Source organism: Fusarium falciforme, chromosome 2 (genome assembly GCF_026873545.1).
Source record: "Fusarium falciforme chromosome 2, complete sequence".
Classification (NCBI taxonomy): Eukaryota; Fungi; Ascomycota; class Sordariomycetes; order Hypocreales; family Nectriaceae; genus Fusarium; species Fusarium falciforme.
In genome coordinates, this window is record NC_070545.1 from 1,686,659 (window position 1) to 1,706,449 (window position 19,791).

The window sequence follows — 19,791 nt, forward strand, 5'->3', positions numbered from 1 at the left end:
GCAAGAAATTATAGCACGGTCTTTACACTTATTTCCCTCGTCTTCGAACGGCTCTTGAAACGCAACTGAGCCTCCTACGCCTATGACCGATCTGAATAATCCTTACACAATGTCTGAACCAACTCTTCCTAGCGACAGTCGCTCAACCTTGTCTTCAACCGAACTTGAAGAGATGTCGTGTCCAATGGATCGTTGTTATCCAGACATTCAACATCAAGAAGACCCTGAAGCGCCCCCTGAAGGAGGTTATGGCTGGGTGTGTGTCGCTGCAACTTTCCTGATTAATGCCCATACTTGGGGTATCAACAGTGTATGAAAATCCTCTCCTCAGCCCCGGTATGGTCTCCTACTAACAGTGGATAGGCATACGGCGTTATCCTCGCCTTTTATCTCTCAGATCATACCTTCCCCGGCACCACGGCGCTTGATTACGCCTTTGTTGGCGGCCTCAGCATCGCATGTGCCATGCTTGTTTCTCCCCTAGCAACCGCTCTGGTACATCACTGCGGTATAAGTGTTACCGTCGTCATTGGGGCAGTCTTTGAAGCGGTTTCGCTGATAACAACATCCTTTGTCGGTAGAAACTGGCAACTATTCCTCTCCCAGGGCATCTGCTTCGGCATCGGCATGGGACTCTGCTTCATAGGCTCTGTGGGGGTGACCTCTCACTGGTTCGAAAAACGCCGAAGCCTTGTGAATGGAATCGCGGCCGCTGGCTCTGGGATTGGCGGTCTTACATACTCGTTGGCGACAGGGGCCATGATCCCCCGGCTGGACTTTCCATGGACTATGCGAATCCTTGGAATTATATGCTTCGCTGTAAACCTGTCATGTGGAAGCCTTCTTCGTCTCCCACCCAAGGAAAAGCGGAGATCCAAGGGTGCTGCGATGCGGTTCTCTGTGCTCCGGAATATGCAGTATAACATCCTACTGGCATGGGCCTTCTTAAGCAGCATGGCATACGTGGTGCTGCTATTCAGTCTTTCGAGCTACGCCGTTGCCATAGGCTTGACGCAGCATCAAGGCAGTATCGCCAGTGCACTCCTGAACCTCGGTCAAGCCTTTGGCCGACCTGGAGTCGGGGTTCTGAGCGACAAGCTTGGGAGGTTCAACGTTGCCTTGGCCGCCACCTTCTTATCAGGCTTCTTCTGCTTTGTTTTCTGGGTCTTTGCAAAGTCCATGGTGGCACTTTGCTTGTTCGCCATGGTCATTGGCTTGGTAGCGGGGACTCTGTGGGCAACGGCGGCTCCGTTGGCAGCAGAGGTTGTTGGTCTTGGTAATATGTCGAGTGCCCTAGGGGTCCTGTGGTTGGTGCTGGGGCCTCCTACCGCTGTGGCAGAGGCCATCGCCGTAAAACTAAGGGACAACGAGACAGACGAGTACCCGTATCTTCGGGTGCAGATGTTTGCTGGGGCCATGTATGTTTCTGCTGCTTTGTGCCTGGCATTGTTGAAGTATATGCGGTTTACTGCTAAGAAGTAGGGACAGGTTAAAAGGGGCAACTCTGAATAGGTATACTAGGGGATAGATGGGGATATAGAGGTAAATATATAGATAGGGTGGCATATATAAGGGCACGTATAAGGGGCAGATCTCGGGGGGTATTGAATAATAAAATGGTGGTTTATTGTGATGCAGTCACTGAGGCGCATGTTCATGATAGCCATGACTGCGCTATTGGGTGAGGAGAACATGGGCGTGCAGGTATGTTCCTGAAACGAAAACATAGTTGCTCATGTAGTATATTCAGGATGTCTTTGTATCCGTCTTCTTAAATAAAGGATTTCCATCATCATCAAATTCGGCCCACTGAAAAAAGCCGCAGTTGTCCTTGCCCGGCACGTTGCCGGCATAGCACATCCAAAAGTACTTGCCAAAGTTCTCCTTCTTCTTGGTCACCACTCTGAGCACACAGGGGACACCGCATGGACACCTTGGCGTGCGCCGAGGGTGCATGTTGGCGCGGTGATCCCTATATGTGATGTTGATGCGACTTACCCCTGAGATGGGGTGGGGATCTATCGACAACGCCGGCGAGATGCAGTGCTTCCACTCCTCCTGCATTTCGGCATGCATTACCAGAAGCGAGTTGTGGGGGAGGTGGATGGATATCTGACCCTCGGCATCTGCATCCTCGACGGGCTTCTTATCGCTGTCCTTCGGTATTATCCGACGGACTCGAAACTCGCGAGCGACGCCCAGGGAGACGGACCCAATGACTGCTCTAGGACCGAGATATGTCAGATGATCGCTGTGCCAGCCAACGCTCTCCTGCGGACCGCGGTAATTGTTGACAATGGCCGAGTTGGGAATCCAGTCCTCTGGCGGCTGATACTTGAGCTTCTTACCCCCTGGGTAACGTGTCTTGATCCGCTTCTGAATCTCGGCGTTGACAGCTTCTTGAACCTTGGGCTTCACCTTGAGGAGCTGTGGTGTAATCCGCCGTACATCCTGGATACCCGATAGTCAGATACGGCGTTGATGTGGCTGAGGAAAAGGGGAGTTACCGTCAGTCTAGCCCCATTGTAGTGATAGTCGGTCTTTGTCCGACGGATCTCGTCGTAACTCTCGACAAAGAAACTCGATGTGTGTGGGCTGGAGACTACATTCTCAAACAACTGAAAGGGTGGCTTTTCGAATGTCTTTGCTTCCTCCAACAGCTCCTTCAGGAGCTCGTTGGCGTCCTCAGGTGGGAGGAAGTTGTGGATGATGGTGCATGGTGTGTGCTCTGCGACGTCCTCCGGGTCGTAGAGGTGCAGAGTGCTGCCTTTCTTCGACTTGAGCTTCTTCTTCACCGGCGACGTGGCCAGTGAGCTTGAGCTACTTGGCGACGCATACTGCTTCAGGGACTGCTGATACCCAATGACCCGACTGCCCTTCTTCGCCTGGGGCCGAATCTTGAGCGAAGCGGACGCCTCAAAGACGGATCCATCATGGGCCAGCAGAATATCCAACAAGTCTTCCTGCTCGAATGTCGGATGCAGAGATGACAAGAGTGCCAACTTGACCTCTGTTGGCTCCTCCGGCTCCGTCTTGTCTGGTTGAGGCGGGGAAGCTTTCCGTTTAGGGCGTGTCAGGAAGGCTTTCATAGTCTCAATAGCGTTTTTAGAACCACCTGCTGTTCATCTCAGCAGTATATGACAGGACACGCGGTGGCATTCTGCGAAATCCACGTCCAAAGATGGATTGATCATTTGCTTGTCAATGTCCAGGCCGAAAGGGCGCGGTCGCGCGAAATGTGTCAACGCGAGAGCACGTGATACTGGCCTCGATTAATGCACTGACCCGTTGATGACGCATCGCATCGTTAGACGCATGGCTCACGCACCCCGCGGCTCGGCCTTTACCGAGGCACATGTCAATACGACCTCCCTCTCCCTGAGGTCTCGAGAGGAGGTTCAATGGTGGTCGCCCTGCCGTGAATAAACCCTCCTTGTGTCGATGCGACCCGTCCCAGAAGACCACCCTCCTCCTCCGGCATCATGGCTGCCATGCTAGAGTTCCGCACGCAGGGCTTCAACCCCTACGCCGTAAAGTACTCGCCGTACTACGACTCGCGCATCGCCGTCGCGACGTCGGCCAACTTTGGCATCGTGGGCAATGGCCGCGTGTTCACGCTCGGCCTGACGGCCCAGGGTGTGCAGGTTGAGAAGACGTATGTAGCATCCGGCGTCGATTGAGTCGCCAATGCCCTCCTTTAGTCGCTGACGCTCTTTCGCGCCGCAGTTTCGATACCAACGATGCGCTCTACGACCTGGCCTGGTCCGAGATCAACGAGAACCAGTTGATTGTCGCCTGCGGAGATGGATCGCTGAAGCTGTTTGACCTAGGTGTCAATGACTTCCCCGTCATGAACTTTCACGAACACAAGAGGGAAGCCTTCTCAGTCTGCTGGAGTCCTGTGACCAAGGACACCTTCATCTCGAGCTCCTGGGACGGGACAGTCAAGATTGTAAGCTTCGACTTGTTTCCCTGCCGCAAACAATGCCTCTAATAATACTCGATAGTGGTCGCCAACGCGTAACCAATCTATAAAGACCCTCCCCATCGGAAACTGCACTTATAGCACATCATTCTGCCCCTCCAACCCCGCCCTGATCTCTGCCGTATCCTCCGACTCGCATCTCCGCATCTTCGATCTCAGAACGCCATCCTCTGCCAAGTACCACCTTACAACAACCATACCTGTCCATGCGCCTCCCCTGCAGCCTTCGCCCATAAGCGCCCCGAGCCAACCTTCCGAGATCCTCACTCATGACTGGAATAAGTACAGGGACACTGTCATCGCCACGGGCGGCGTGGACAGGGTCCTGCGAACATTTGACATCCGAAACCCCGCCGCTGGTCCGCTGTCCGTCATGCAAGGACACGAGTACGCCGTCCGGAGGCTGGCGTGGAGTCCTCATGCGAGTGACACTCTCATCAGCGCGAGCTACGACATGACGGTCCGCCTCTGGAACGACGGATCTGGCCAACCGCAGAACCCAGCCATGGGCCCCTCAATAGGAAACCAGGTGGGCATTATGAACCGTCACACTGAGTTTGTCACTGGAGTTGACTGGTGTCTCTTCGGAATGGGTGGTTGGGTCGCCTCTGTAGGCTGGGATGAGCGGGTGCTACTGTGGGATGCCAACATGCTCATGGGCCAGCGAATACCGTGATCAAGGGGCAGACCGACATGTATAAACTTGGCGTTCGTTGAGTGGGAGGTGAAGCGCACCTGCTTGGGAGTTTGGATCGGGCGTTGGGCTGGCTGTCTTTAGCGGTGCTGCCGTTTATCGAGAAATGCCCATGGCTATAAATGTTCATGGTATCTATTAACTGTCAGACATGGTGGCGAGGACAAGTTGCGGATATAATAGCAAGACAACAATCACAAACACACACACAAAATATCAGTCTTGTTGGGATGAGAATCATTTCTTAAGTAGAGTTGTCGTGGACAAAAACCACACATATGACGCCTTCATCATGTCTAAAAAAAACAAGCCGAACCCCCTTTTTTTTCCATATCATACATGCATGTCCATCCCGTACCAATAACAATGCCCAGTACAAGTACAAATCATCCAACAGTTCAGTCCATCGTCGTTTTGGTATTGTTACATTTTCACGTCACAGAGTCACCCATTACCCCTTAAAAGGAAGATCCATAGGAAGATCCACGGTTGTTGTTCCCACCAGAGCGGCCACGGGTATTATAAGAACGACCAGAACCAGAACGAGGATATCGGGAGCGGGAGTCGTCACGGCGGGCATCCCTTGACATGGCGTCGAAGGGATCGCGGTTGGCTCGGTCAACTCCGCGGAATTGTCGGCTATCGTCTCCGCCGTCAAAGTCATCCGACTTGACGTTCATGCCCCGAACACGGGACAAGCCCATCTTGTTGACCCAAACAGGCGAAACATAGGGGGGGGAATCCCAGCCCCAGCCATGTCGAGTCCAGTTGTTGACATCGTCAGCCAGCGTAACCTTGTCAACGCTAACACCAAACATGGAAGCGTAGGTGCTTGAAAGGAGCCGGCGGGGCATGACCTCAAAGACTGCTCGGGTATCCCTGTGAGAAGGAGTGGTCTCACCACCCTCGACATCAGTTTCAGCACTCTCGAGGGAGTTGTTCTGCTTGATAGGGAGACCGGACAGAAGCTTGCGAGCACCGCCGATGGAAGCATGAGGGATGATCAACCAACCCTCACCCTCCTTGTTCTGTCGACCAGTTCGTCCAAGACGATGAATATAAGACTCGCGGTCTCGGGGAGTATCCACCTGGATGACGTGAGTGACATCAGGGAAATCCATTCCACGGGCCGTAACATCTGACGAGAAGAGAACACCAGACTTGGCACCACGGAACATGTCGGCAGCCTTCTGTCGCTGCGTCTGGGTGAGCTTAGACTGCATAACGTAGGTGTGCAGAGGGTGGGCGCCCCGGGAACGCGAGTTTCGCTGTCGGTGGAAACCCATCTCACCAGCAAGCTCGACGAGGGCGGTGGTGTTGAAGTAGACAATAGCCTTGAAAGGGCGGGCATTGGGGTCCTCAAAGGACTTAGCAGCCTCACGGTCGATCAGCTCGAAGAGCGAGGGGAAGACATGGGTCCAGCCGGAGACAGGGACGATGTGCTGAGGAACCTTGTCATGAGTCAGGGACTCGTTCTCGGGGATGGTCTGGACGAATTCAAAATCATCGGCGCGGACCATGGTACGGGCCAGGCGAATGACAGAGTCGGGAATAGTAGCGGAAACAAGCATGGTCTGGCGAATCTTGTCGTCGGGGCGAGGGAGTTGGCTCTGGATCTCATTGAGCTCCCTCTCAAAACCGGTATCAAGCATTCGGTCAGCCTCATCAAGGACCAGAGCCGCCAGGTTAGGCGCCTCAATGCCGCTTCTGGGATCCTGGAGCAGATCATTGAGACGGCCAGGGGTGGCAACCAGAAGGTGGCAGCCCTGTCGGCGGGTCTGGTGAAGCATCTGACGCTTATCAGTGCCGCCGACAGCGCACTGGACAACGAGACCAGTGTTGGCGGTCAATCGGCGCGCCTCGACGGCAATCTGCTCGGCGAGTTCTCGAGTAGGAGACAGAACAATGCCACGGATATCGTCAGATCGGGCCTCACGTCTGGCACCTCTGTTGGCGAGTGTCGGGTCCTCGTCGATCATTCTTTGCAGCAGAGGCAACAAGAAGGCAAGCGTCTTTCCGGTACCGGTCTTGGCTTGTGCGACACTTGAAAAGAGTCAGTCTGCGAAATCTCGAGGCAGCGGTCGCGATACTCACATATCAGTGCCCTTGAGAGCAGGCACGATAGTCTTGGCTTGGACAGGAGTCATAGTCTCATACTTCATGCCCTGAATGATGGCCCTGAGAAGAGTCTGGTCGACGTTCTCAAGGTCGGAGAACTTTGCGGGCTCCTCAGCAGGCGCCGAGCTGGTGGGCTGCGAGGCCTGAGCAGTGGCCTCAGCAGAGTACGCCCGGGAGATGAAAGCGATCTTGTTCAAGGTGGCGATTGAGGACTGGGCGGTCAAAGCCTGACGACGGGCGACGGGCAATGCGGCTCGAGTTTGAGAGATGAGGGCAGCAGCGGCGGCTGTCCTGGCCTGGTTGGCGCAGCGCCGAATGCTTGTTCGGAACATTGTGACTGAGTGCGACAGGGACAGAAAAGACAATGCCACAGATGATTGCAAACAAAGAAGGACGGATTGAAGACGGCCGAGGGGAGGGGAGGGGAAAAAATTAATGTATGGGAGGTTTGGAGGCGATAATCGCGTCGCTGGGACCGAAGGGAATTTTTCTCACAATCTCTTATCGGCTCAGTGGGCTCTTTCTCTTAGGTTGGACGGCAATTCCGCTCCGTCACGTGGGGCACCGGAAGATCCAAGACCCTTGATTTCAGTACCTCAGGCAGACAGCTCCTCAAACATCTCACATGCTACTGGCTAGCTTGAGTAGAAGCATCATGCATGTTAATCAATTCATTCATGTCGCTGCGTCTTGTCGACGGCCAAAGGCGACTTCTATGTTCCCGGTTTCCAACGTCTATGTCTAAGTTTACCATATGGTTTTGCCGTACGAGGTCTTCCTTCTAAGCAACCTGGACTGTCCTGGATCCCACGATTGAGAGACCCTCCCCAAGCCCATCAGAGATGCCCTGTGTCACCCCATCTACAGTCCACACGAACGCCTCCAAAAGAGCTTGTCCAACCTTGCCATCGTTCATCTGGCCTATCGTCTCGGTCAAGGAGGCGCTCTGCTTCCCGATCGAGTTGACAAAGTCGATGCCGTGACCAACAACTACCTCGGATATCTTGTATTTCCGCTCCAGTCTCGCGGCACACCGTATGAGATACAGCAGGTATGGCATCAAGAAGCTGAGGAAGAAGATCAGGTTGACGACAGTCATCTGGACTCCGCGATGAAGAATCGAACGCTTTCGACCAGGGCCGGCTCGGCTCGAGCTAGTTTGTAGTTGGCCTCGGTTTAGATTCGGTGGGTTGACTTCTTGTGGTAGAGCGCTTTGTACCCGTTTCAGTTCACAGTCATCGAGGTCCTGCGGTAGAGCCTTAAGGAGATATGTCACGCCGTCCACAAAGGCCTTGCGCTCAAAGGTCACGTCCTCCTCCGTCACAGCGGGCCTGCCCCCATCTATCGAGATGTTGACGAGATTCGTCCCTGTGCAGACGGGTCAGCTTGCGATATCATTTCTATCAGACGACAAGAGCAAGTTTACCCTGCCGTGCAAACTTCCAGTGAATGCCAGACGCGGCTCTAACAACCTGCTCGTCGTCTTTGGTTTCCGAATAGAGGACCCTACTCATCCGCTGCGGACGCGCAGCCTCGTCTTCCGTATACTGAGGCTCATCCCTCTGCGTCAGGATGCCGGTCTCAAGCGGCTCAGCATTGAGAGCTGCGGCATCAGCTTCTGAGAGAGGTCGAGGCTTTGACTGCGCAGCAGGGACTACGACGCCTGGGCGGAGGGTATGAAGACTGATGCTGCGGCGAAGGAAGCGGATCGGGCCTGATTGAAGCGACACGGGAAGCATGGCGACCACGTTGGAGATCCTGCTCTCGGTGATCTGGGCGACCTTGACCTCCTCGAACGCCGGCGCAAATGATCTGATGTGGGACACCATGGTCGTCGGGTGCGAGAGCAAGAGAGCTGATTGCGTGCTTCAGTCGAGGTAAGTGAAAGGATGGATGCCGGGAATGAAACGAGACAAATCTACAGCCTAGACGTCCACGTCATGGTGTAGGAAGTGAGAAGAGAAGTGAGTATGTTGAAGCCCCTGGTGAGCAAACTCGTGTGACCAGGGTCAGGTCAGGGTCAGCAGGTGAGCGAAAGGAGAGAAACTTGGGCATGAAAGGGGAGAAAAGAAGCCTTTCATGAAACAAGCGATAAAAAAAAGCACGAGGCGAGCACAGCAGGTACAGGCATTGCATTAACCGCAGTGCAGTGGCCAACCCAATCCAACTTATCATTTCTAGCTTCCATCCCATGTCAAATCCGCCCCGTCCCATCCCGAGTTTGAGTCTGACATGTGAAAGCGAGAGAGCCCGCCCAGCCCAGAAAAAAAACTGTTGAGCCAACGCGGGAGGCGGAAAGCCGGGCTCATGGATCCCATCCATGATAAGGTTAGCGTTCCAATGAGGCTGTTTAGAGTGGGGAAAATGCGACGACATCTCGCAACTCTCTTTACCAGGAACCATTCGTCCTTCACGTGTTTGGTGTGCAGAGACTGGAGTGTGTGTAATCTCTATTGCATACTGCATCATCACCGTTGCAGTAGCGTCATCCAGCTGCTTCAACCAGCTCAACGGTACAGTATATCTGTCCTCAGATGCCCAAGTACACAGTACAGTACCTAGGTAGGGAGACGTGATAAATCCAACAACACCAATTGCCGTCCCGGTTCCGTTTTCGCCATTCGCCAAACACAAAAAAATACAAGTTACTCTCTCCTCTTCAATCCATGAGAAATGCACAATTTGTCGCCTGTAACATCCATCGCAATGCAAAAACCACTCGTTCAGTCCCCGTCCGGTTCCCTTTTGTCCGGTGGCCTCTGTTGCCACTCCTCTTGTTCCCCTCCAAAACGTCATAAGTGTGTTCATGTCCACTTTGATAGACCGTTACATCATGTCTCTGCTCAGTTCGTACGACCATCCACCCTCTCGTCTCAACTTGTCTCTAGCTGCCAGATCCTTTCGGATATCGTCCTCGGTAAGACGGTCAGGGCCGCTCCAGTTGGCGCTAGAAGTGCGAGCACGGAACTTGTGGAATCTCTCCTTGCTCTGGTTGAAGACTTCCTCCATGTTCAGAGCTGCCGTCGAACCAAAGACTTGTGATGGATCCATCACCTCCTGTCGCATTAGAGCTCGACGGAGGTCAGGAGAGTCAGCCCAGGCTGCGGCTGTGAGGGCATGCCCATCATCATCATCCTCGTCCTCATCATCAGTCTGAATTTCAGGAAGCTCGATAGCCTCAGGGTTCTGGAATCGCGGCGATGATCGTTGCGCAGACTTGGCCACCGACTTGACTCCATTGACACCACCGAGACGGGCAGGCGTCTTGTACGAAGGTCCTGCAGGGTTGGGGTTGGGGGCAAACGGAATCGCCCCCTTGTGAATTTGGGCCATATCCAAGGGGTTGCCTCCCTTGGCCTGGCCTGGGTGCTGCGCGACACCAGTCTTGAACAGGGTTTGAACAGTATTCTGAGAGACATAGCCACTCATCATGTTCTTCGTCTGCATGTCCTGATTATAGTCAGCCTTGATTCTGGTGTAGAGATGGCAGTCGCCATTTCTTACCTTCTTAAGGGTGCTTGATGGGCGAAGAGGTGGTCCCTTGATGTTGGGGGGGTGATCAAAGTCCAACTCGTCAGCAAACTCATCGCTCGTTCGGCGGCGCTTCGCATCCTTGGCCTGATATTGAGGGCCGCGGGAGGGAGCATGTCTGGCTGGTCCATCCTCGTTGGCATCTTGGCCAAGGGGCCTCTTCGACTTGGAAGCAGTCGACAAGACCGCATTGACAGGACGCCCAATGTCCTCTTGAGACCTGTGAATGCCCGAGTTCATGCGAGATGGGGGTCGAGGAGGGCCATCCCCTCGCTGGACTGAGCTGGATTTGTCCAGTCCAATACTATAGTCAGGAGGACCATTCGGCTGTGTTCGGACAGCGGGAGGGGGTGCTGGCGTCTTCTTGGCCTTCTCGATAGCTGCCTGGCGCTGAGCGTTCTTCTTTGCATCCGCCTGCTCACGCTTACGCTGTTCTTCCGCTTGTCGCTGAAGCTGCTCCTGCTTCTTCTTTTCCTCTTTCGCAGCCGCTCTCTTCCTGTCCATCTCAGCCTTCGCATCGCGCCGGCGCTGCGCCTCTCGATCATCCTGCTCCTTCTTCTTTGCTGCCAGATCGAGTGCTCGAGGACGACCAGTTGACCCTACCGAAGCATTAAGGGCTGAGACAGATGGTTTTGTTTGCAGCGAAGCCTTGCTCGCCTTGCTCGCCAGTTGCTGTTTAGGTTGAGAGTTTGTCGAAGCACCATGATCTTGGAAACTCGCAGACATGGAGCTGCTGGCGGGATGGAACTGCGAATGCTGCGAACCCGTATTCACTCGGATAACAGTGGGAGCCTGCTTCGTCTTGGCAAGTGTTTCCTTTCCTGGCTTCATAGGTCTCCGGAGTTCCTTGTTGCGAAGAGGTTGGCCGGGTCCAACCGATCGCGAGGCTGAGGGAGGGGGTACCATGGTAGGGGCGTCGACCATATCCACATCATGATCAGTGGCCTTTGCTTCCGTCTCATACGGCTTAGCCTTGCGAGGGCTGGACCGGGTGGCCTTGGGCGTGGTCTTAGTGGCAGGAGGCTCGTTCTCCTTCTTGGCGGCGAGTTGCTTTTCCATTATGGCAATCCTCTCCTGTTCCTTGCTAAAGACGCGGACCTTCTCGCGCTCCTTTTCTCGCTCCTTCTCAAGCTTGTCCATTTGTTCGGCTTGGAACTTGGCTTCCTTCTCTCGGCGCTTGTCCTCCTTCTCACGTTCCGTGGAAGCCCGAGTACGTTTAGCAACAGGTCGAGATGGGCTGGCTTGTCGTTCAGCAACAGGGCTACCGTTCCTGAGTGAATCCGCGCTGGGTTTGCGGAGGGCCGCCTCCGAAGACAAGTTCGGGTAGAGTCCCAGGCGGGTTGTGGATGGTGAGAGTATCGACGATTTGCCCTCGGCGCTGGCCGCTGCACTGCTGATCAGGAGCCCCTTGGACATGGTTAGAACAGACGATAGCTTGTTCTTGACTTGCTTCAAGGGGCTGTCGCGGAAGCGCCGTGAGGGCGATTTGGTGGGAGTCTGAGAAACACTAGACTCGGCCACAGTCGCCATCATGACAGAAGGGTTCGAGACTGAGACCGTCTTCTTAAGAGGACTACCATCTTGCTGCTCCAGCGAGCCAACAAGTGGAACAGCAGGCACAGATACAGATTTTCCATGCCCAAGAATGTTGGGTCGCTGAAGGGTTGCTGCGGCTCGAGTAGGCGATTGCGTCTTTGCTCGTTCCTCGATGTCCAGGTCCAGAGACCCAACAGTCTCCTTTCCATGAATTCCCTCCATCACGTCGGCAGAATGGCTCTTTGAAAGCGTAGGCCTTGAAGCAGACGCTGTTTCACTGGCTGGCTCAGCAGCTGGAGGGTCAATCCAGTCATCATCGTCGTCCTCGGGGAAAGCACCAGGAGTTGTTGCAGTTTCAAGCTTCTTAGGTGATGGTGATTTCGGCTCTAGGACAGATTGGGACGCAGGGGCGGGCTGGGAGTTTGTCAGGCTGTGAATCGATTTCGATGGTCGGCTACCGTTGGGCTGGGATTTTCCAAGCACGTTTATCCGATCCTGTAGCATCTGGGTATATGTCTTGTTGTGGTGAACGGCAAGGTCTTCGGCATTGTCCCGCTGTTGAGCTGGTACCGTAGGAATATCGTCCACATCCATGTCGTCGTGATCCTCTTCGTCCGAGGCATCTTGTCTTGCGTAGTTACCTAGACTCTTTCCTCCCGTATGCCTGCCGAGGTAACTGGTCCTCTTAAAGTCGAGATGGCTGGTCCGAGACGCTCGAGGGCCACCACTCTTTCCTGCTGTCAGAGGTTCTCGAGCCGGAAGAGATGGGAAGTTGAGGCTGCTCTTGCGGAAGCCTGGGCGCATCGGGCTGGAACCGTCGGATTGGGAGCGGGCGTCGTCAGGGGATGCCTCTTCAGGCTCCTGGGGCTCGGTTGTTGTCTGCTGTGTCTTGGCTGGTGATGTAACCGTGGGTTCACCATGAACAATAGAATGTAGAGGGCTCGACTCGACGGGAACAGTGACAGGTTCGTCGATTGTTGTGGGGTCAATCATGGAGGTATCTTCTTGGGCGAAAGGATCAACAGTTGTAGAGTTGATGTCCTGGCTTCCATAATAGCCAGAATCCTGCGTCATAGGCTGTGACTTGGCTGTTGGAGCGGGCTCTTTCTCCTGCTCGACGGGCTCGTCGATATGGTTGTCCGAGGAAACGTGCTCGACGTGATTCACGGTCTGGTCCTCCTGGGCGATCCGGAACGTCTTTTCCGGAGACGGCAATGTCGGCTTCGGTGGTGAGGGCGCGTGACGCCGAGGCGAGGGGGAAGGAGGAGGAATCGAAGACTCCTTCTGGAGCTGAGGTGTGTGAGCTCTGAGGTGATGGGCCAAGCGGTTGGCTGAACTGCTAGGTGTGCCACCGAAAACATCCGACAAGGGCTGTCGTTCATCAGCAATTATTATCAACCCAGGCTCGGCGTAGACACTTACGACTCTGGGCTCTGTGGGATTCAACTTGCGCACGGTTCGAGGCGTCTTGCCACGTAGTTTACCAGGTGTCTTGAAGGTCTCTGCGATATTGCTGAATGGTGTCTATGTTAGTAGGCGCGACCAGAACAAGAGGGGGAACGCGTACGTTTCATTCTCGCTGAAGATACCAGCCATGTGCTCATTGAGCCACGAGAACTCATTGTGAGCAGCGTACGTGAACTCGTCGACCTCGACATCAACAATCTGGAGGGCAGAAGCGCGCTCGTCGGCGACCCACGCCGCAGAACCAGTTGGGATGCGCGGTCCTCGCATAGCCGCCATTGTGTCGGTTGGGAGAAGGCGGGCGCGGTAAGAAGAAAGGGTCAAATTCGACTAGAGTCGTGTATGGCGGATTACAAGTTCATCGGGCTTGCGAGTCGGGAAACAATTAAAATGGTGGAGTTGCAAAGAGCTTGGTTGATCGCAGAGAGAGCTTGGAGTTGGATGTGGCTCTGTTTGTTTTGGGTCCGGGCAGGGCAGGCGCTAACAACAACAACTTAAAGTGGGACAGACCCTCGAATCCAAATGGAAAGCGCGTTTCCGTACAGTGGGTACGTACCGATCTGAGATCTGCACGTGACATGGCGCTTATCGTTACCCCCCATTATTGTTTACTTTGGCTTGCTATCGCGTCCCCTCAGGTGCGGAGCGACGAAACCAAGCAACAGCAACTCAAAGCAGCCGTGAACCTTCAGCCTCAACCAAGATGAGGGTTATTGAAGTGATTATCGACGTAAGCTGTCATTTTCAGCCAGTCTTTCTATTTTCTGCAATTATTAACCTTTTGCGCAGGGCTTCAAGTCGTACGCAGTGCGTACGGTCATTTCGGGATGGTAAATAATGCAGCCAAAACAACTCGACAGCCACAGCTAACACCCCTAGGGATGAGAGCTTCAACTCCATCACTGGCCTTAACGGCAGTGGAAAATCGAATATCCTCGATGCCATTTGCTTTGTTCTCGGAATTACCAACATGTCTACTGTTCGAGCGCAAAACCTACAGGCAAGCCAGCTCAACACCCCTCATCCTTCTCAACTAACAGCTCGCAGGACTTGATTTACAAGCGCGGTCAAGCCGGTGTTACAAAAGCCAGCGTCACAATCGTTTTCGACAACCGAGAAACCAAAAAGTCGCCGATTGGATTCGAAGAATATGCCACAATCAGTGTGACTCGCCAGATCGTCCTCGGAGGAACCTCCAAGTACCTCATCAACGGTCACCGAGCGCAACAGCAAACGGTGCAGAATCTTTTCCAATCCGTTCAGCTTAATATCAACAACCCCAACTTCCTCATCATGCAGGGACGTATCACAAAGGTCCTCAACATGAAGGCTGTGGAAATCCTAGCCATGATTGAGGAAGCTGCGGGAACAAGGATGTTCGAGGACCGCCGAGACAAGGCCTTGAAAACAATGGCGAAGAAGGAGATGAAGTTGGGGGAGCTTCGAGAGCTTTTGAAGGACGAGATCGAGCCCAAGCTCGAGAAACTACGAACCGAGAAGCGAGCCTTCCTCGACTTTCAACAGACACAAAACGACCTCGAGCGGCTGACCAGAGTGGTTGTTGCATACGACTATGTCAGATGCCAAGAGAAGCTGAGACAATCAGCAGCAGATCTTGAGGGAAAGAAGCAAAGGCAGCGTGATTTGGAGGACTCGGCAGCTCGCTTGCGAAGCGAAATCTCCCATCTCGAGGAAGATGTCAAGAAGGTGCGCTCTCAGAGAGACAAGGAACTTCGAAAGGGCGGCAAGGCCCAAGCACTGGAGGAGGCTGCCAAGAAGCATTCAAATGAACTTGTGCGGCTGGCCACTGTTCTCGACCTGAAGAAATCCAGTTTAGCAGAGGAGAAGGAGAAGAAGGAGGCGATGGAAAAGGCTGTTGCCGAGTTAGAGGCCACCCTGCAAGAAAAGACGTTGGCATTCGACAACGCCAAAGCCACATACGATGCTGCAAAGAACGACCTTGAGCAGCAGAATAAGGATGCAGAGTCCAAAGAAGAGCTTCTTCAGACATTACAAACCGGTGTCGCTTCCAAGGACGGCCAGGAGAATGGTTATCAAGGTCAGCTCCAGGACGCCAAGAACCGTGCCACAGCAGCAGCGACAGAACAAGAGCAAGCCAAGATCAAGATATCGCATCTGGAGAAACGCATCAAGGAAGAGGAGCCCCGAGCAAGGAAGGCGAAGGAGCAGAATGCTGATCTTTTGCGAGACCTTGACGGGCTGAAGGTCCAGGCACAAAAGCTCGAGAAGGAGCTCGGCCGTCTGGGCTTTGAGCCAGGCCAGGAAGAGCAAATGTACAAGCAAGAATCCGAGCTGCAGCAAACGGTCAGAAACCTCAGACAAGAGTCGGACACGCTGAAGCGCCGGGTTGCCAACACCGAGTTCAACTACGCGGATCCTGTGCCCAACTTTGACCGGTCCAAGGTCAAGGGATTGGTAGCGCAGCTCTTCACGCTGGATAAGCAGCACACACAAGCCGGTACTGCTTTGGAGATATGTGCTGGAGGTCGCCTCTACAACGTCGTCGTCGATACCGAGGTGACGGGTACGCAACTACTACAGAGAGGAAAGCTGAGGAAGCGAGTGACCATCATTCCACTCAACAAGATTGCTGCCTTCAAGGCATCAGCTCAAACCATCGCTACAGCTCAAAAAATTGCTCCAGGCAAGGTCGATCTGGCTTTGACTCTAGTCGGATACGACGAGGAGGTCTCAGCGGCGATGGAATACGTATTCGGCAACACCTTGATCTGTGCCGATGCAGACACGGCCAAGAGAGTCACCTTTGATCCCAACGTACGCATGAGGAGTATCACTCTCGAGGGTGATGCTTATGATCCCTCGGGTACCTTGTCTGGTGGAAGTTCACCCAACTCAAGTGGCGTTCTAGTTCTTCTGCAGAAGCTCAACAGCCTAACCCGCCAGCTGAGCGAGGCTGAACACTCGTTGAAGGAGCTTCAGCGCAGAATTTCCTCCGAGAAGGCCAAGCTTGACCAAGCCCGCAGGATTAAGCAAGACCTAGACTTGAAGACTCACGAGATCAAGCTTGCTGAGGAGCAGATCGGCGGTAACTCTTCCTCATCCATCATCCAGGAGGTCGAGAACATGAAGTCAGTGATCGCAGAGCTGAAAGAGAGTATCACTGAGGCCAAGGCCCGGCAAGCAAAGGCTAGCACCGATGTCAAGACCATCGAAAAGGATATGAAGGATTTCGACAACAACAAGGATGCCAAGCTCGTCGAGCTCCAGAAGGCTCTTGATAAGCTACGAGCCGGTCTCGGCAAGAATGCTGCTGCAGTCAAGACTCTCCAGAAGGAGCTTCAAAACGCTCAGCTTGATGCTGAGCAAGCGGGTTTCGATCTGTCTGCTGCTCGAGAGCAGCTACAAGAAGTCGATGTCGGTATCAGTGCGCAGCAAAAGGATATCGAGGATCTCGTCAAGCAAAAGGCTCAAGTTACCGAGACACACGACACTGTTCAGGCTGAGCTTGACGATGAGCGTGCCAAGCTACATCTATTTGACGATGAGCTTCGAGCGTTGGAGGATGCCACCCGGTCCAAGAACGCACGCATCGCCGAAGAGGGCCTCGAGATGCAAAAACTCGGCCACCAGGTAGAGAAGTTCCACAAGGAGCAGGAGGGAGCAGCTGAGAGCGTGGCCCATCTCGAAGAGGAATACGAATGGATCCACGATGAGAAGGACAATTTTGGCCGCAGTGGAACTCCTTATGATTTCCGTAACCAGAACATCGGGGAGTGCAAGTCGACGCTGCGCAACCTGACAGAGCGGTTCCAGGGCATGAAGAAGAAGATCAACCCCAAGGTCATGAACATGATTGACAGCGTTGAGAAGAAGGAGGTGTCACTCAAGCACATGATCAAGACGGTCATCAGGGACAAGCGCAAGATCGAGGAGACGATTGTCAGCCTGGACGACTACAAGAAGAAGGCCCTTCAGGAGACGTGGGAGAAGGTCAACGGAGACTTTGGCAACATCTTCTCGGAGCTGCTTCCTGGTGGCAGCTTTGCCAAGCTTGATCCGCCCGAGGGCAAGACTATCAGTGATGGCTTGGAGGTCAAGGTCTGCCTCGGAAAGGTGTGGAAGCAAAGCTTGACCGAGCTGAGTGGTGGTCAAAGGTGAGGATTCTCATGAACCCCTTGCAAACAGGGCATTTGCTAACTAACCCACTATAGGTCTCTCGTTGCTCTCTCTCTCATCATGGCTCTGCTCCAGTTCAAGCCTGCGCCCATGTACATTCTCGACGAGGTTGACGCAGCACTGGATCTCTCGCACACGCAGAACATTGGCCGTCTAATCAAGACGCGGTTCAAGGGCTCGCAGTTCATCGTCGTCAGTCTCAAGGACGGCATGTTCCAGAATGCGAACCGCATCTTCCGGACGCGCTTCAGCGAGGGCACCAGTATGGTGCAGGCTCTCACGCCGGCAGATATGAAGTAATGATGCTGACAGACACCTCTCTGGATGCCCTGAAACGAGTGTATGAGAAAGACTAGATGGGAGGTTTCACATGAGGCGTCGGGCTGGCTGGGCGCTGGAGAACAGTCTTGGGTGGTTTAGAGATACCTTGTGTTGTGATACCGCTCTATGTAATGAGGCAGGACCTATGAAATCTATCTTATTGCTTTGCACCCGTTTATTCCGTCTATTCTACTGTTACACGACTTGCCAAAGCCTCTTCCTGGCTTGTAGGAAACTATTGGCAGATGTATACGTGGTGACCACGCTGGACGACGTCGATATCCATGCCCACCTCGATGAATGATTGGAACTGCTCAGGCTGCGCAGCCCCGGGAAACATGGGGCACATTTGCATCCCCATACATCCCATCTTGGGAGCTCCCTCATCGACGTCACGAAACTTCCTCAGCGCCCGATCCGGCTCAGCCTTGTGCCGGATGCCAGTATCGGGATCGACGTTGGGCAGTTTGCATCTAGACTCTTTGTTAGACCCGAGTTGTCGAGAGTTGAAAGGGGGAGGGGGGGTGTTGCGCTGACCGGACAGTTCGACAGGCCACGTCAAAGTGGCACTCTTGGCCGGTGGTGGCGTGCTTGAGGTGAATAACCTTCCAGTTGTCTTCGTCATACTCTTCGTTTCCGGCGACTGACACGTGTTAGTGGCCATTCTGCGGGTGTGCGGGTGAGTGCTGTGCTGTGCTGTAGCGTTGAGACATACTGATAATGTTTGCCCGGAACCGTCGGGCGTCGAGCTGCTTCATGGTCTCGTCCTTGACAACGTTCTTGTCTAGCGCTTGCATGCTACTCAGGCTAAGCATGTGGAGGGGGTACTGGACTTGTCAGATCATGAATCCCCCTTGCGCCACAGCCTCAGTCAAGCAAAGCACTTACAGCATCGTGAAAGTCGACAACGGGTTGGTAGCCCAGGGCTTCCTTAGGCTGGGCACACCGAAACACCTCTCTCTGCTGTGAAGGGTCCATCCTGAAGATGCCTAGTTGGTGCTTTGCTCCCAGGTAGCGAGCCAGTTCGGCAGGAAGCTCCTTGTCCATGTTGAGAGCCGTGGTGACCTCGTTCCAGATTTTGACGTCGGCAAAGGAGTAGCCCCGGGTCTTGATCTCCTCGATGTCCGGGAACGAGATGGGTAGCAGGAATTCCTTCTCAGGCACGGCCTGGAACCCGTGACTGATCTTGGCCGAGGCCAGCTGCACCAAGCCGCGCAGCCCTCCGTCCATCCAGGGGAACCTCACCACCAGAAAGGCGCCATCTACCTTTCCCAGCTGGCGGCTCGCCTTATTCGAGTCGGGAACCCAGAGGTCGACTTTGACGTTGGCGAGCAGGGGCAGCTGTCGAAGGGTCACAAACTCCCAGAAAGGACTGTCCTCCTTGCCAGCCCGGGGAGGCTTCAGGTAAGCAAACGTGTACAGTCTATCATGTTCCAGGCCCGTAGGTAGCACCCTGCTCCTCTCAAGCTCAATTCCGCGGCACGACTTGACGGGATAGATGTACAAGCCCTGGACCCGCGGCGGATGCCCCTCCCGGGCCCGGTGCTCCTCGGAGAACTGGCGGCGGAGGTTACTGTCACCCGGAGCCACGCCGACCCGGGAGTGGGTCTGGTTGAGGACATCGCTGCGGTCCACGGGGACGGGCGGGAAGAGGATGAAGATGGGGATGAGGAAGGCGACGAGGGTTACGGCAAGGAGAATGAGCGAGACTGCGTCGAGGCTAGACAGCAGCCCCTTTGTCGCCTCCATGCTGGTGCCAAAGCCCGGCAGCGCCGTCGCCATGTCGCCCAGGCGCCGCACGATGGTTGAACTGCCGGCTGCAGCGTCCAGAGGGCCCTGTAGGTTGGGGACAAAGGGCCCCGAGTCGGCTGCTGCGGACATGGTTCGCTCTCACGATGGCAGGTTCCGTGGTATCTCAGACCTGCATACACGATCCACGATCAAGAAGCGCCCTTGCAGATAGGTGTGCTTTGCTGCCGCTGCT

The 19,791-nt window shown here is 54.4% G+C and overlaps 8 protein-coding genes across 8 annotated transcripts; 3 read left to right on the plus strand and 5 right to left on the minus strand.

The window, feature by feature from the left end:
• Positions 1 to 109: 109 nt before the first annotated feature.
• NCS54_00248600 (MFS domain-containing protein) lies at positions 110 to 1,482 on the plus strand (the record flags this gene model as incomplete). Its single annotated transcript, XM_053148084.1, has 2 exons — positions 110 to 310; positions 364 to 1,482. The coding sequence occupies 2 exons, from the start codon at positions 110 to 112 to the stop codon at positions 1,480 to 1,482; spliced, it is 1,320 nt and encodes a 439-aa protein (XP_053004059.1).
• Positions 1,483 to 1,746: 264 nt separating this feature from the next.
• NCS54_00248700 (Fe2OG dioxygenase domain-containing protein) lies at positions 1,747 to 3,089 on the minus strand (the record flags this gene model as incomplete). The annotated part of the gene is made up of 2 exons (XM_053148085.1): positions 1,747 to 2,451; positions 2,508 to 3,089. The coding sequence occupies 2 exons, from the start codon at positions 3,087 to 3,089 to the stop codon at positions 1,747 to 1,749; spliced, it is 1,287 nt and encodes a 428-aa protein (XP_053004060.1).
• A 393-nt stretch (positions 3,090 to 3,482) lies between these two features.
• Positions 3,483 to 4,661, plus strand: NCS54_00248800 (Peroxin-7; the record flags this gene model as incomplete). The annotated part of the gene is made up of 3 exons (XM_053148086.1): positions 3,483 to 3,655; positions 3,727 to 3,952; positions 4,008 to 4,661. 3 exons carry the CDS (start codon positions 3,483 to 3,485, stop codon positions 4,659 to 4,661), a joined length of 1,053 nt encoding a protein of 350 aa, XP_053004061.1.
• Positions 4,662 to 5,137: 476 nt separating this feature from the next.
• On the minus strand, positions 5,138 to 7,129 carry NCS54_00248900 (Hypothetical protein; the record flags this gene model as incomplete). Its single annotated transcript, XM_053148087.1, has 2 exons — positions 5,138 to 6,722; positions 6,774 to 7,129. The coding sequence occupies 2 exons, from the start codon at positions 7,127 to 7,129 to the stop codon at positions 5,138 to 5,140; spliced, it is 1,941 nt and encodes a 646-aa protein (XP_053004062.1).
• Positions 7,130 to 7,578: 449 nt separating this feature from the next.
• NCS54_00249000 (Hypothetical protein) lies at positions 7,579 to 8,626 on the minus strand (the record flags this gene model as incomplete). Its single annotated transcript, XM_053148088.1, has 2 exons — positions 7,579 to 8,165; positions 8,224 to 8,626. 2 exons carry the CDS (start codon positions 8,624 to 8,626, stop codon positions 7,579 to 7,581), a joined length of 990 nt encoding a protein of 329 aa, XP_053004063.1.
• Positions 8,627 to 9,623: 997 nt separating this feature from the next.
• NCS54_00249100 (INCENP-ARK-bind domain-containing protein) lies at positions 9,624 to 13,607 on the minus strand (the record flags this gene model as incomplete). The annotated part of the gene is made up of 4 exons (XM_053148089.1): positions 9,624 to 10,247; positions 10,302 to 13,235; positions 13,287 to 13,377; positions 13,432 to 13,607. 4 exons carry the CDS (start codon positions 13,605 to 13,607, stop codon positions 9,624 to 9,626), a joined length of 3,825 nt encoding a protein of 1,274 aa, XP_053004064.1.
• Positions 13,608 to 14,031: 424 nt separating this feature from the next.
• Positions 14,032 to 17,786, plus strand: NCS54_00249200 (Structural maintenance of chromosomes protein; the record flags this gene model as incomplete). The annotated part of the gene is made up of 5 exons (XM_053148090.1): positions 14,032 to 14,058; positions 14,118 to 14,158; positions 14,208 to 14,328; positions 14,376 to 17,464; positions 17,522 to 17,786. 5 exons carry the CDS (start codon positions 14,032 to 14,034, stop codon positions 17,784 to 17,786), a joined length of 3,543 nt encoding a protein of 1,180 aa, XP_053004065.1.
• Positions 17,787 to 18,042: 256 nt separating this feature from the next.
• NCS54_00249300 (MOSC domain-containing protein) lies at positions 18,043 to 19,688 on the minus strand (the record flags this gene model as incomplete). The annotated part of the gene is made up of 4 exons (XM_053148091.1): positions 18,043 to 18,280; positions 18,345 to 18,450; positions 18,523 to 18,634; positions 18,696 to 19,688. 4 exons carry the CDS (start codon positions 19,686 to 19,688, stop codon positions 18,043 to 18,045), a joined length of 1,449 nt encoding a protein of 482 aa, XP_053004066.1.
• Between the last annotated feature and the right edge of the window lie 103 nt (positions 19,689 to 19,791).